Genomic DNA, 15,201 nt, shown 5'->3' with positions numbered 1-15,201 from the left:
GGTGCTGCTGGCTCAGGTGGAGGGGACCTGAGGGAGGAGGCAGAAGGAGAGTGACTCATTGTTTCAATCATTTTTCCAACAAAATATTTTTCTCCAGCGTCTCAAACTATGAAGAAGTTTTGCTTTTGTTGTCACATAATATGAAACTGAATATTTTTGGGTTTTAGACTGTTGGTCAGATAAAACAAGCAATTTGTATGAGTAATATTTATATAAGAAGTGTGCACATAAAGCATATCACACAAACAACTTCCTGTAGACAACAAGCGGAGCATCCGTCTCCTCTGTAACCAGAACATCAGCTTGATATTCTGTGAAACATGACGGTCTGTTTTATTTGACAGCTGCTAGAATTTTTGGCAAATAACCACAAAATAGGGTTTGAACAAGTTTCATTAGAATAAATAGAGTTGCAGCATTCTGCTAAACAACTGAAGCAGCTGGAGATGATTTAAACATCAGATGTCTCCATACAGCTCGTCTGCTGTAATCCAAGTCTTCAGAAGCCCCGAGATCACAAACTGATCTGAAAAGACGTGATGTACACCCTCGATGTGCGGTCAAGCTCGTGCACCCACTTCAGACGGGGTGAACGCTAACACATTTAGCTCAGCAGCTTAATAAAGGGTGTAAACGTCGTTTCAGATCAGTGTGTGATCACTAAAACTGCATTTTGATGTTCAACATTTAGTTGAGAGAACCAAGAGAACTTTCAATCTCAACTTTTAAGCCAAAGTGGACCAGAAGTCTCAACAATCTACAAAAACATTATCTGCTGAGAAATACCGTCTGATGGAGTGGAAAGCTATAAAATGGACCCTGAGGTGAGATCGTTCTTCCAGCTGCTGTTTCCAAGGTCAAGAATTAACTTTCAGCCTAAAACCAATCAGTCCTCTGTAACGTCTGGTTCATAGTTTTAAATAAAGCCACAACAAAATAACCAAACTATAACTTCCACCATTCAGTGATACTGCTAAATGATTTATTATCTATCATAACGTCACATTCACACCATAATAATACTTATTTCATACAATACTGAAAATCTACATCCTAAATCTTCATTTTGATATTTTAACCGTACACAGACATCAAACTGATGACTTGTTTGATATTGATTAGTTTAAAATTGCATGATATTATCACGTAATCAGCAGTGACAGGGACAAATCCACCTCAGTGCCCTGCAGAGGAGCAGCATTCAAAGCTGCATTACACAGTGACATTGCTGGTTTGACTCAGAGGGGACACACACATGTCATGGATTGTATTGTGGTATCTGCTTGCTTCAGCTCCCTCTCTGCTCACAACACAGTTTTGTCCTTGAACAAGGACTTAAAATCTGTGTGGTAACCTCAGCAGCTCCGGCTTCACATGTCTCCGACACGACACACAGATCCGAAGAGACAAACTGTCTGCTCTCTACTGAAAACCCACAACTTGTATCTTATAAAACCAGAATCACGTCACAGAGAATTTGTCCTTTTCTTTGCCTGTTTTGTCTCTGAATGACAAAAATAACAATCAATGCATAAAAAATCCAAATTTCAAGAGTAAAAACTGAGTAAATTCTCCCTGTGTGGTTTGCATGCAGGTGAATTCCTCTGTACCTCAATGCAGATGCATCCCTGCTGATACTGAAGTTCACATAGACTTCAGGTAACCCGGTGCACCTGCAGTACAGCTGGTGGCTGACTGGGAGACTGCAGAGCAGCGTGAGGATGAGAAGCAGCAGCGGCTCTGTGAGGAAGCGGACTCACCGACTGCAGACCGGACACGCTGGGCGAGGAGGGGATGAATGTTCCTGCCGGCTGTCTGAGGTCTCCATGCATCCTCTTTCATTTCAGCCTCAGATGCACCGTCACCACGCTCTCATCACCACTGTCAAGCTGCAGGCAATAAATCACACTTCCTGTCAAACTGTTCACAATAAAACTTTCCTTGAGTAATGCTAACTTCCTCACGTACAATGAAATAAAAGGTCTACTCTGGTGATTGCCAAAAATGGATGGCATATAAATAAAACTTAATATATTAATCACAATTTTAATTTTACATTATAGCTTTGTATTTATCCGCCCTAAGAAGACAGTCTGACCTTATATAACCAGATACCGTGTTAGCGTTAGAGAAGTGTTGAATTTTTTTTTTTTTACAATGTATGTGACAGAATAATTGTATTTGATTTAATTGATTAAATGAAAATGAAGGTAAATGGTCGTGGTGACATTGTAAAAATGAAGTTCAACTAGTGGAAATGTATGGAGGAGCAAAGCTGCCAAAACAAAAACTAAATAAATGGTTCAATAAATAAATGAATATGCCATTAAATGCACCAAAAATAACATTGACAATAAACAAAGGCCTTAATTTTCAAAAATGACATAAATTGATAATTCTGCTTTACTTCTTTATTAAAATTAACTATTTATACACTGTCACATTTTATTTTCTATTTTTTCATTAATTAATTTGTTTTAAAAATGTATTTATTTACATATTTATGTTCTTTATACATTTCTGATTCATTATGCAAATGACTTAAAACAGGAATATCAACTTATGTCACATTTTATAAAATTATCACCTCTTCATTTGTTTTTATTATTATTATTGGTGCATTTAATGGCATATTACTATAATTTTATTTATTATAGTTTAAAATATGACTGAGACAATCAATTTGCAAAGCGGTTGTTGATTTAATGTTCTGTTAATTGGCTAATCAATTTCTTGTTCAAGCACTGGTTACGACTCCCATTAAACAACCAATCAGTGCAAAATCATCAATGAGGTTTTTCAGAAGGCATTAATGTGTCTCATGTGCTCATTATCAATTTAATTCCACTTAAATATTGATCTCATAGAAGCTGGTATCAGACTATTGGTACCGAACAGTCTTCTTCTCTGCATGCTCACACATCAGTTCCTCTTTTATTTTGAAGGGCACTTCCCTCTAACGTCTCACCGGGGCTAATGCTAATGTTGCTAACTTGCCGCTGTTCTCCTTCAGCCCGCCGCCGCGGAGGCTCTCTCATCTCCGGGGACATTTTCAGGACAGGACAGGACAGGACAGGACAGGACACCGGGCAGCAGCCGGGGCGAATCGACCTCTTATCCGGTCAAGATGCACATCTTCCTCCCTCATCGGGGCTCAGGAGGATGGACGCTGGATAATGACTCATGTCTGTCCGGCTCCATCTCCCCGCACCAAACTCCATTATAAATCCAGCAGTAATTTGCCTGGCTCACGGGCACGTGTACACCTTGTAAAACATCAATTTAAGTTTTCTTATAAATCATTGCTGCTTTAATACACCAAGTAGCACTTCATCACCAGAACATGTGACTACATTTATTGGTTTTGCCTCGGTTAATGGTTTCACAGATGTTTAACGCTGTTTAAATGGCTAGCTGTGTGTGTCAGAACTTGCCTAGCAAAACAGCTGAATTAAAGTTAACATCTAGCAGTTAGCTTACAGGCTAAACACTGACCTAGCTAAGTTCATCAGATGAATCTATGGATATTTGGTGTTAATTCGTGATTCACCAAAGCTGCTCATTTCTATAAGTTGCGAACACTAACTTTACTTATAATGCTCCTCCTCTTCAGTTAAACCTACATTCGTCCTGTTGGATATTCACGGTCGTGTTTCTTTGTTTCTTTTGCCGCCATTTTCTGAAATTGTGATAACGGTCTGAAGGAGCGCGAGCCATCGTCGTCTTCAGGCTGATGTGACGTAGAGCGGCGAGGAGCTCAGCCAATCAGATGCGTTTGTCTATTAAACGTCAGAAATGTAAAATGGCCGTCATCATAAAAAATAACAGCGATGCTTTTAAGCAGCCCTTTGCCTCGTGACGCCTTTCTTAAAATCATTGTCTTTCTGGCTTTTTCTCTCCAAAAAGGACTGAATTTCCCATATTTATGACTTGTACGGTGAATAAAGTGTAATAAACAGGCAAAATCATGTAAAAACACTTGTGTGATACGTGAAAACATAAAGCCAAACAACAGATGATGTCACAAAAGTGAATATTATTGCTTGGAAGAGGAACAATCATGTTACATAAAAACATTCTGAAAGTTGATTTATCTCGTTTAATACCAAAATGTTTCATCATGTCCACTTATATAAATGTGATTAAAACACACAGTAAACCATCTGAACGCAGGCTTAGAAAAAATTGTCGTTTGTAGTAAGTGCTTAAGCATTTATAAAACCCTTAATTTGTCATTTTCCCAGCTTCAACAAAATTTAGATAAGAGTGCAAGCAGTCCGATTCAGAACTCGATCGCTGTTATTTGATTTAAAGCGACTTTAAACTAAAAAAATAGGTATTTTTATTGATAATCAAAGTACTCGCCGTCAGTGAAGTAAACAAGACTACAAACCTGTAGCCACACTGGTTGTAATCATCTCCAGAAACATGACACGTTTTTAACCCTCCGTACGGTGGCCTTTTTAGGACATCTGAACTCCACTCAGACAGGATTTATGTCGACGATGGAGGGTAAATATTTTATCACCCATCCGTCTGAATGAGCTGACTCAGCTGTACATCAAACTTCAGTCAGCTTTCATCAGCTGAAGTTGCACTTTGAACATAAAGTGACTCTTTTTGGTGGTACAGCTGAGGCTCATGGGAGTTGCAGTCATTCACTGTATTTAAGGAGATTTTAGATGTGTCTTGACAAATGGAAGTTTTGACTTTTTTGCAGGACTAGAAGAAAAGTCACCAGATATCATCCTCTGGGTGAGTTTCTGCACTGAATTTAAGGATGAATCCATCCAATTTGTTTAGATGAAGATAAAGTTCACTGTGTGTTCTGATGAATTAAAACATTCAACAGATTTGTGGTTCTGTGGTGAACAGCGTCCCCTGAAGGCACCGCGGGTCAGTTTCCATCTGCAGGCTTCTTCTTCTATGGTCCTTTTCTCCAGACCTCCTCTCCAGATATATAGGTGGCTTTGATGTTGAGGGCATCATCGAGCAACACGAGGTCTGCAAGACAGCCACACACACAATAAACATAATCAGTATTTGACAGATATCACTCGTTGTTTTTTGTTGAGCAAACATGCAGTGAACTTTTGAAATGTCACAAAACAGAAAAAGTACAAAAACCAGGATGCAGAATCAGCTTTTTGACAACCGCCAATTAAACTCAGAATTAAACTCTTCCTCATCTTCTTCTTCTTCGTCTTCTTCTTCCTCAGTGGAATCAGCTGATCAGTCAAGTGAGTTGAATGTTATTTGTAGAAGTTTGAATCTCCAGTCAGTCACAGTAACTCTTTTTCAAGTGAGCGTATCCTGACCTGCGTCTGAGCCGTAGTCCAGGTTTCCCTTCTTGTTGCTGACACCCAGCAGCTGAGCGGGGTGGAGTGACGCTGCTTCCAGAGCTTCCTCCACACTGCAGCCTGTCAACACACACATGCAACACACAAGGATAGACACGAAAAAGGATATTAAGAAAAAGAAGAGTTTTTATATAAAAAAACAAATTATATTGTCCTCACCTGAGGCCTGTTTGAAGTGCCGTACACACATATCCATGGTGGCTATGCTGCCGCAGAGCGTCGTAGTGCCTGAGAGAGAGAGTGAGATGAAGTAAAGTTCAGAACATGCAGGGCTAATAAAAATATGGCTATAGCTATATTTGTGTTTCTTCTTTCAAACCAAAATTGTTTGATTGCCAATAAAAGACGTATTGATAGACGTAAACACTGATCAGAGACCTGCTACGTAGGCGTGGAGTCCCTGGATCTCAATGACCTGCTGACCCAGAGTGTGACGACCTGGAGGGAGACCCATCGCGGTGATCGCATCCGTCACCAACACCAAACCTGAAGGGACAAACAAATACAAGACCAGATTTAATCTTTCTCTTCATCTACAGAGCGACTCTGCAGGTGTTTAAGAGAAAAACTGTATCCGACTGTTTCACATTGTGCGTCATCATGTCAATTCAGTGGAGACAAACTGAAGGAGGGTTTGGGGAGATAGAGATGGTGAAAGACGTCCTGTTCTATTTTTCAGGCCTCCCTAAACACTCCAAGCCTGAACAAAGAGAATACCAGCTGTTACACTCGCTGTAATGTCTTACTGGGTGTACTGGTCTGTAAAAAGAGCTCGTCGTCAGCTGGGAACACCAACTGTACACACAGTGCGACAAACAACACAGTCACGTCAGCTGATTTTGAGCCCAGAGTGGATCATTAATACACCACAGTCTAAGACGTGAAGAGCTCGGGGGCGAGCAGGGCACGCTGAAGGAAAAACTGATGTGAATATTTCAAACATATTGGACCAGAGTGCCTGACGACCTCGTGTCATCAGGCACTTTAACCCCACGTCTGTGTGAAACATTTTCACAGAAGAAACAAAAAGTGATTGACTGAAATAAAAAGTGACTCCCAGCCTTTCAACCCATCACAGGTTTTTAATAAAACTTAATAATAACAATACAACTAATGATTTGTGAAGACCACCTTCACTGACCTGATGGATGAGCTCTGTGAGCGATTCGCAGGGCTGCAGGGTTGGTGTGGATCCCATCAGCGATCATTCCATAGTAGACCGTCCTGCCTGCAGGAACCTGGTCGCTGGTCAGCAGACCCACTATACCCGGGTCCCGATGGTGGAACTGGACCACAACACAACACAGGAGAGGACAGAAGAAGAAGCTGTTAGTTTACCAAGAAGACCGAACAAGTCTGAAGTCAATCAAACCGCTGCTGTCACAGTTTGACCTGGAAAAGGTCGTTCCTGCACTCGACCCGACCGCTCTGACTCCTTTGTGACGTAAAACAAAATAAACCTTCCCTCCGCTCGCTGATTAAGATTTCACTGATCACTTTTAAAGCTCGTCTGGGTCTGGCCTCAAGAATAATAGCAGAAATGTTGATCACATATGAGCCTGTTCAAAGCCTTAGACCCCCCCCCTCTGTCCCAAAGGCTTCAGTCTACAGGTGACAGGTGTTACTGTCGGGGCCACACTTCTTTTATAGACTCGCTTTTATGTGAAGACATCTTTTCTAGTCTTTCAATCCTTTTATTCTTTTCACTCTTCTCATTTTTTTAATCTAAATCAAGTCAAATTGATCTCATGTCATGTCTGTTTTAATTTCTTCTTCGTCCTGGCTTGTTTCTGTTATATTATCTTCCTGAATGTCCTGCTTTCTATTTGTCTGCCAAAAGGTGCTTTGTAAATAGTTATTATTATTATTATTATTATTATTATTATTATTATTATTATTAACCAGAGCTAAAAAGACAGTGAATATGGCTGTATAGTGAACTGTCAGGTGGACCCCAACATGAAGCTGCTGGGCGTGGACATAATAAGAAATAGTTGAATGATTTGGAGCATACAGTACAACATTTATGACCATTTTTCCGATCATGCAGTGACATTAGATAGATAAAGGGTTTGAACGAGGATGAGGACTCACAGGCAGCATGGCGTTGAACAGGTGAGTGATGAAGGAGGCTCCGTGTTTAACAGCGTCCTCAGCCTGCGACAGGTTGGCCACAGAGTGACCTACATGAGGAAAACGGGCACGAAGATCCCGTTAACAGAGTCAGAGGTGGTCACACAAACGCACCAAACTGCATTGTGTTTTTATTACATTTAAGGTGTAAAAGAAGCCGCATCAGTCCCACGTTTGTATCACAGTGGATGTGACTGAGTAAACGATGCTCACCTAAAGACACAGTGATGCCTCTCTGGGAGAGCTCCCTCACCACTGATTGGCTGTTGGCCAGCTCAGGAGCCAGCGTCACCATGGCAACGTTGTCCAGGCTGCCGTAGGCCTCCATGAGGTCGTCGATGCCTCCAGACTGAAAGGGTCGGAGAAACTGTGCGGGGTGAGCGCCTTTCTTCTCCAGACTGATGAACGGACCCTCCAGATGGAAACCTGCAGAGCGACGGCCAAAGAGCAGAATATTATCTCAGATTAGTCTGATGATAATCTCCTCCTGCCTGTGTGATGAAATCTACATGAAACTTTATATTTGTGAGGCGTTTTTAAAGGTTTACGTCGTTAGTAGCAACCAATGGGCTTGGAGCTGAGAGCTACAGGAAGTGTTGAGAGACGGACAGCCGCGTTGTTGGTTTTGGTGTTTTCATGGGATTTTTTTGACAGTTTTAAAAATATTAAATAACACCAGTTATTTTTTTAATTAAGCAGGACTTGTGGACGAATCTTGTGTCACGCTCACACACCAAATGTCACGCCAATATAACCTCTCTGGCGAAAGTTGTGCCCAAAAGCACAAAACGTTACAAAAAACACCAGAACTGACAAAACTCTGTTTCAGGATGTTAAATTACTGTTTCTGTAAATGGAGTCTGGTGGATTTAGCAACAGGATTTAGCATATTGACACCTTTAATGTAGACATACTCTAAAAGCTGGATTTAAACTTGATTTTTATTGAGGAGCTTTGGTGCAGCACCGACGTCTTACCAAGAACTCCAGCTCCATGAGATCCTCCATTGTGAACTTTGACCTGAGGCAGAACCTGAAACACACAGTTTGATTACGATGCAGCTCAGTTAGACAAAAACAAGAACATCCTTCTGAAACAAGTCAATAATTCTGTCAGCAATACTCTGAAAAAGCTGGATATCATGAAGCCGAAGTGTTGGCGGCACCTTGTGGTAAACAGCCGGAGGAGACGTGACCAGCGTGGGACAGAAAGACGTCACGCCGTGCTCCAGGATCTTTTTGGCTACAAAGGAAACTCCGCTGCAGACGTCCTCGCAGGCCTGAGAGAAGTCGATGCCGTATCCACCTGGAGGGAGACGACACGCTGATGATTACTCTGCCAATTATTCTCTCAACGACCGTCACAAATATCCACATTTGTGAGACTTGACCTGCTGAGTATTTGGCTTTAGGTACATTTGATAATCATCTCTATACATTTTTATAAAATCTTGGTGATCTGATCATTTGTTTTTCTCTCACAAGGCATGTAAATCAGATCAGAGCTAATGAAGTCCTAAATTGAGTCTTTTCTGGATGGAGTTTGGCATTGTGTATTTTCACACAGAGAATGAACCAGAACCCTGAAAAACAGCATGACATGATGGTGGCAGATGAACTGCAGAGAAGCTCCTCATCAACATGCTGAGTCCGACTGTGTGTGTGTGCGTGTGTGCGTGTGTGTGTGTGTTACCATTGATCTGAACGTCTATAAAGCCCGGGGCGATGATGCTGCCTTCACAGTCCACACGTTTGTCGGCGTAGCCCTGCTCATCAAAGAACAGCTTCTCTGGATCTAAAATCCTCCCCTCACGCACCCACAGGTCCTCTCTGCACACACACACACACACACACACACACACACACACACACACACACAGTCACTGCCTGCTCTGTGTTAACCTGAGGTGTGTGTGAGCAGGTGAGGTGTGTGTGAGCAGGTGAGGTGTGTGTCACCTCTGCAGCCGGTGCTCTCTCAGTATCCTGCAGTTGATGAACTGAGTGATGGGAGCGTCTGACACTGATTTGTTGGACGGCATGTTTGTCCCTCAGCAGGCGGGTGGAGACAGTCCACTCTGCTTCAGACGACTGGGAGACACAGCAGAGTAAATCAAACGCTCCTCTGTGCTACAGAAACAGGAAAAGATATGAGGACACTGACGGGGAACACTTTCATACTTTGAGCACATTTAGCAGATAATCCTTACACACTTGCAGGACTTTTATCTCTTGTTACTTAAGAAATGTGCAATAAATCTCTTTATTGAGCAGCTCAGCAGGACAAGAACATGAAAGTAATTTTTGTGTACTTTCCTTTTTATTTCCTTCTTTCACTGGATGTGAAGTGTCAGGGAGCGATGCAGCAGTGTTAAACCTGATCTGTGATCTGTTATCAGTGAAGGTGCAGCTGCTGACTTTGACCTCTGATCTTCTTCATGCTCCAATGGCGGTTTTTATTGTTGTTCCAAGAAACACATAGGCATTAATCTGCTTTTTAGAAATCCTGTCCACGTTCACTTTTACTTTAAGACACGATTCTTTCTGGGTCTGGTTCGTTCTCTGCGCGAAAATGCAGAATGCGAAAATCCATCTAGAAAAGACTCAATTTTAGACTTCCTCGGCTCTGATCTGATTTACATAGCTTGTGAGAGAAAGCCGTCAGACGTCTGAGAATCTGTACAATCCAGTTGTCAATTCGGCATACAGTAAAAGCAGAAAACAATCGTTATTCAAGTGAGGTTTAAACTTGTCCAGCCGTCACCAGGTCGCTCTTCTTCCACAAGATACAGGAGCTAAGCTACATTAAACTACTGAGTTTTTCAACCGAGTTCGGCGAGCGAACATTCCGTATTAACCTTCAGCTAATTCGCTTGAAACAGGCAAAAAAAACAACCAAACTAGTGTTTCCAGTGTTAATGTGCTTGTCTGGTGTCGGTTCTGTCCCCAGTTCAGCTGAGTCCGTCGGACAGGAACAGGGGAAACGGATGTCATGTGACGAAGCGGAGCTGCAGATCAGCTGATCACAACAACAAGCAGCTGGTACAGAGACAGACTCAGGTGGGCTCAACATGTCACGTGCAAATACACTCATGAAATAATATTATAACAATATATAATAAATATTTCTAGTGATTTTATTAAAAGCAGCCTTCAGTAAAAGAACATTTAAATGTTTTGTTTTCTTCAAATCCCCCAAAAGTTTCATTCACTGTCATTAGAGACGAAGAAAACCAGTAAAGATTCACATTAAGAGCTGAAATGACTGAATTTGAGGTATCCCCCCCCCCCCAAAAAAAATGATCAACTGATTAGTAGTTAGTTAGTTAGATTAGTATTAATAGTTAATTATCAGTTAGTTAACTGAGAGAAAATAATTCAGCAAAAATGTAAAATATTCGCTGGTTCCAGTTTCCTCAATTTGTAGATTTTTGAGTTTTATTTCACAGTAAACTGAATATTTTTGAGTTTTCAATGAATGAAATGAAACATGAAGCTCTGCAGACTGACTGGTGCTCATGTCTTTACTTTAGCTGACATTTTTATACATTTAATTGATTACCTTTGAATACAATGATTTTTTTCAGATTCACTTCTGATACCCTGAAGGCAGCACAGTGAGCTGTAGACAGAGTGTGTGTGTGAGTGTGTGTGTGTGTGTGTGTGTGTGTCCCAGCAGAGGGAGCTAAAACACAACATTTGTCACAAACATCACTTGACTTCTCCTCTGAAGTACAGCAGCATTGTCTGGAATGTAACTAAGTACATTTACTCAAATACTGCACTTACAATTTTGAGGTACTTATACTTGAGTATATCCATTTTCTGCTACTTTATACTTCCACTCTGCTACAATTCTGAGACAAATATTGAACTTTTTACTCCACTACATGTATTGGATAACTTTAGTTACTAGTTACTTTACAGATTACTGCATCAGAAGCACATTTTGGCAGACGGGTAAAAAAATAAAAACAAAGATTGTTTTAAAATACTTAATAATTGGTTGGCCACAGTTTGTACATACATGTTAATGTATGTATTATTTATTTGTACTTAGTAATACTTTTACTCAAGTACTACTCATGTGGGGGACTTTAACATGATATCTTTACTTTCACTCGAGTATGGCTGTTGGGTTCTTTAACCTTTGATCCATTTATCTGATAATACTTCTGCACTTTTACAGAGTGATGTTTTGAATGCAGGATTTTTACTTGTAATGGACATTTTGGTACTTTAATTTCAGTAAAGTATCCGGATACATCTGTACTATAAGTTTAGTGTGCAGCACCTCAGTTCGTCTCACCTGACGTGTGAGGGGAGCAGGAACCAGCTGAGACGATGTTCACACAACCAGGAAGGAAACTCCGTCTACTCCTCCTCCACCTCCTCGTCTTCTTCCTCTTCATCCTCCTCCCTCTACTCCTCCTCTCCTCCTCCTCCTCCTCCTCCTCCTCCTCCTCCTCCTCCTCCTCCTCCTCCTCCTCCCTTCCCTCCTCCCTCCCCTCCTCCTGAGGCAGCAGCCCCCTCCCCATTCCTGAAAGTCAACAATAAACCGTGTTTCCAGTAAAGCCGGATACCTCCCCAAGTCCTGCTCATCCCCATGGAGACCACTACGAGGGTCCACAGTCCTGAGTCCTGTGGCCAAACCGGGCCACCCATGAGGAGACGAGCCTATATTTTACCCAATATGGATCAAAATGTAGAGTCACACTGCAAAGGTTTTCTGTTTGGACTGAAAGGAGCGAGCTGGCAGCAGCTCTGGTGAATATTTGAGTTGAGCGCAGCAGTGTTTGGTGGCGTTCAGTATTTTACAGCCTCCTTTGTGAGCCGTGACGTCAGCGCTCCCCTCAGTGCTGCGTGAGTGACACAGTATCTTTGTTTTGGAGTCGCCACATCTCATTCACGGCCGCTTAACTCCTGAGTCCGCTGGCCTTTCAGGATCCCTGATTCCTTAATCCTGCACTGAATAAAGCGGCCGTTTGTATGCTCGGTCCAGGGGCGGCGGGGTGCTTCTGCTTTATGTGAACTGTTGACTTGCAAAACGAGCCCTGAGGACGACGAGAGGCTGAGACACCGAGGGGACGACTGCCAGCAAGGTCACGGTGAAAGGTCATCGTATACTGCTCACATGTGGACGAATCAGAGAGACGAGATCGACCCAGGAACACAGTGAAGAGTTCAAAGTTTACATTTTTATTCATACAGCCCAACATCACACATCTAAAGGAACAGTTCACTCAAAAATCTAAATTCAGTCAAAGTCAGGTGAAGTCTCATAGTCCACAGAACATTTCTGGAGCTTCACAGTAAAACAGCGTCGCAGCGTTCTGCTGAACAACTGAAGCAGCTGGAGACTTGATTTAAAATGTAAAAAACAACCAAAAAAACCCCAAAAGAAATGCCTCAAAACTCCTTTAAAACCTTGCAGAATCAGCTGTTAGCACTTCCTGTTTGCAGTGTATTCCTGTGTGTACAGACAACTATCACTGGATTACTTTGACACTGAAAAAACTTAAAAACATGATGTTTCTAAGGCAAGTTCTGCACATGTAAGGAGCGTCTATTTAGGGATTTCTAAGCAGATTTATGGAGTCATCACCTCCTCCCTCCACGCTGATGGAAAGTCAGTTGAGGTTTTGTTAGCATGCACCACATCGAGGGTGTAAATCACATCTTTTCAGATCAGTTTGGGGTCTGGGGGCTTGAATTATATAATCTGTTCAACACGGCTGCAAAATGTCCTGACAACTCGTCAAAACTATTCAGTGGTTTCACTTTTGGAAATGTTGAAACACAGTCTCGAACAGTGGTCTCTGGCTTGGCAGCCTAAAAATTGATTACCTCAATAATTTTTAATTTATAGTGCCAATTCAGAACAAAGCTTCCTCGTGACACTTTTCATTTAGAGCAGGTCTAGAACATACTCTCTAATTTAATGTATCAATGAAACATTCACTGACGACATTTTTCATGTGTTTTTCTACAACTGTAAAAATGTTGTTCCTCCCACGAAGTCTTTACAAACAGCTCGAGGCCTCACTTGAAGGGGACAAGTGTCGTTACCTTGAGTAAACTTGTGTATTTCTCTGGTTTAAACATTGTTGGAAAGATTAAGGATAATATGAGACACAGCTGGGACATTTTAATGCAGAAGTCTTACGTATTATCTTTAGTTAAAGGATCTGAATACTTCCTCATCCCACTCCACGGCCCACTAAACGCCGCCTCACGTCCTCTGACATCTGAGAGCTGTGGATCGTTTGCAAACAGATCTGAAGCGTTGAGGAAAAGTCAAATCCATTAACAAACAGAGCCTCAGAGAGAGAGCAGCGACGCCTCAGCCGTCCTCTCACTGCTGCAGCTTCACACTCACTAATCTGCTCAATCTGTTGTCGTCTGTCCTCATTGACACAGACCCTCCCTCCTCTACAGGAACCTGCTGCTCTGCACTGATCCACGTCCTCCGCTCGTTCACATCAGGACTAATTGGATAAAGAGACTCAAACAGGAAGTTACATTTCCGAGAGCTCAGAGTGACGTCTTTAAAATGTCTCGTTTGATCAATAAAGGCTAATCTTTATTATTTATCTGAAGAAAAACAAGGTTATCAACATTTAAGATAAACATTTATTCAGAGAATAACTCAGATTGAAATAAACAGGGTCCACATGTCAGGAGGTGGACAGCCGACTCGTCTCTGGACCTACAGAAGACGATCAGCGCCACCGTAAACAGAACAAACACTCACTGAGTTCTGACTTTTCTCTTTAGAATTTAGAGATTAAAGTCAGAATTCTGTTTCAGTCTTTTTCTTATTCTGACTTTTCTCTCATAATTCTCAGATTATGTCTCTCTGCGCTTTCAGAGTTCTGGGAAAAGAACAAAGAAAAAAAGAGTAAATTCTCAGAAAGAAGTCAGAACTCAATGAGTGTTTTGTTCTGTTCACAGTGGCCCTGATCTTCTTCCGTACTGGACCTCGTCTGCTGCTGGAGCCTCATTGTTCTGGAAAACTCTGGATGGATCTCCTGGGTGGGGAGTTTACAAGAAGTTTAGGAGAAGGAGGAGAGGAGGAGGAGGAGGAGGAGGGAGGTGTCTTCTCCTTTTTCTCCTTTCCCTTTCTTCACCCTCACATCCTCCCCCCTACCTCCCACCCCGACCCCTCACCCTCCACCGTCCTGCGTCTCAGCAGCAGCTCCGGCCTGTTTGCATTCCTCTCAGTTAATAAGTGTTTGTCTGATCCCTGGCGGGGGGTGTAAAGAGCTCCTCACACACAAACACAGCGTCCCGCCTCCCCCGGACTCACCCAGCTGTAAAGACGACAAGAGTGATGCTGCGAGGAACAGAGGAGGAGGAGGAGGAGGAGGAGGAGGTGTCATAAATTTCATAGAGACGCTGCTCAGACATGAACTTTTATAATAAGCAGCAGGTTGTAACGATCCAAACAGAACAAACACAAACAGCTGAGGTCTGATCTGAAGGGACAGTGTGAATCAATAATACTGACTGTGTGATGATTAAAGTCTGCAGGTTGGTCGTGGAGAAACATTTTCTGGCAGCTGAGACTGTTTCAAACCGTCAGTTTTTCTTCCCTCCTGTGAAGTCAATCATTCCCCGACTAAACAAGTTATTAGATCAACTATTAACCCCAAACCTGGAACTCCAGCACTGTTTTCATCCTTATTTTGGGAAAAATGGGGAAAGATAGA

The 15,201-nt window shown here is 42.1% G+C and overlaps 1 protein-coding gene across 1 annotated transcript; it reads right to left on the bottom strand.

The window, feature by feature from the left end:
* Nucleotides 1–4,016: 4,016 nt before the first annotated feature.
* Nucleotides 4,017–10,439, bottom strand: amdhd2 (amidohydrolase domain containing 2). Its single transcript, XM_073494403.1, has 12 exons — nt 10,136–10,439; nt 9,449–9,582; nt 9,186–9,322; nt 8,659–8,798; nt 8,471–8,525; nt 7,707–7,919; nt 7,455–7,543; nt 6,502–6,646; nt 5,739–5,846; nt 5,520–5,588; nt 5,319–5,420; nt 4,017–5,004 (listed from the first exon to the last, which is right to left on the bottom strand). Exons 2-12 carry the CDS (start codon nt 9,529–9,531, stop codon nt 4,925–4,927), a joined length of 1,221 nt encoding a protein of 406 aa, XP_073350504.1. The 5' UTR covers nt 9,532–9,582; nt 10,136–10,439; the 3' UTR covers nt 4,017–4,924.
* Nucleotides 10,440–15,201: the final 4,762 nt, after the last annotated feature.

This window comes from Pagrus major, chromosome 23, assembly GCF_040436345.1.
Source record: "Pagrus major chromosome 23, Pma_NU_1.0".
NCBI lineage: Eukaryota > Metazoa > Chordata > Actinopteri > Spariformes > Sparidae > Pagrus > Pagrus major.
The sequence above is the reverse complement of the archived record's forward strand: the minus strand, read 5'-3'. Positions and strand labels throughout refer to the sequence as shown.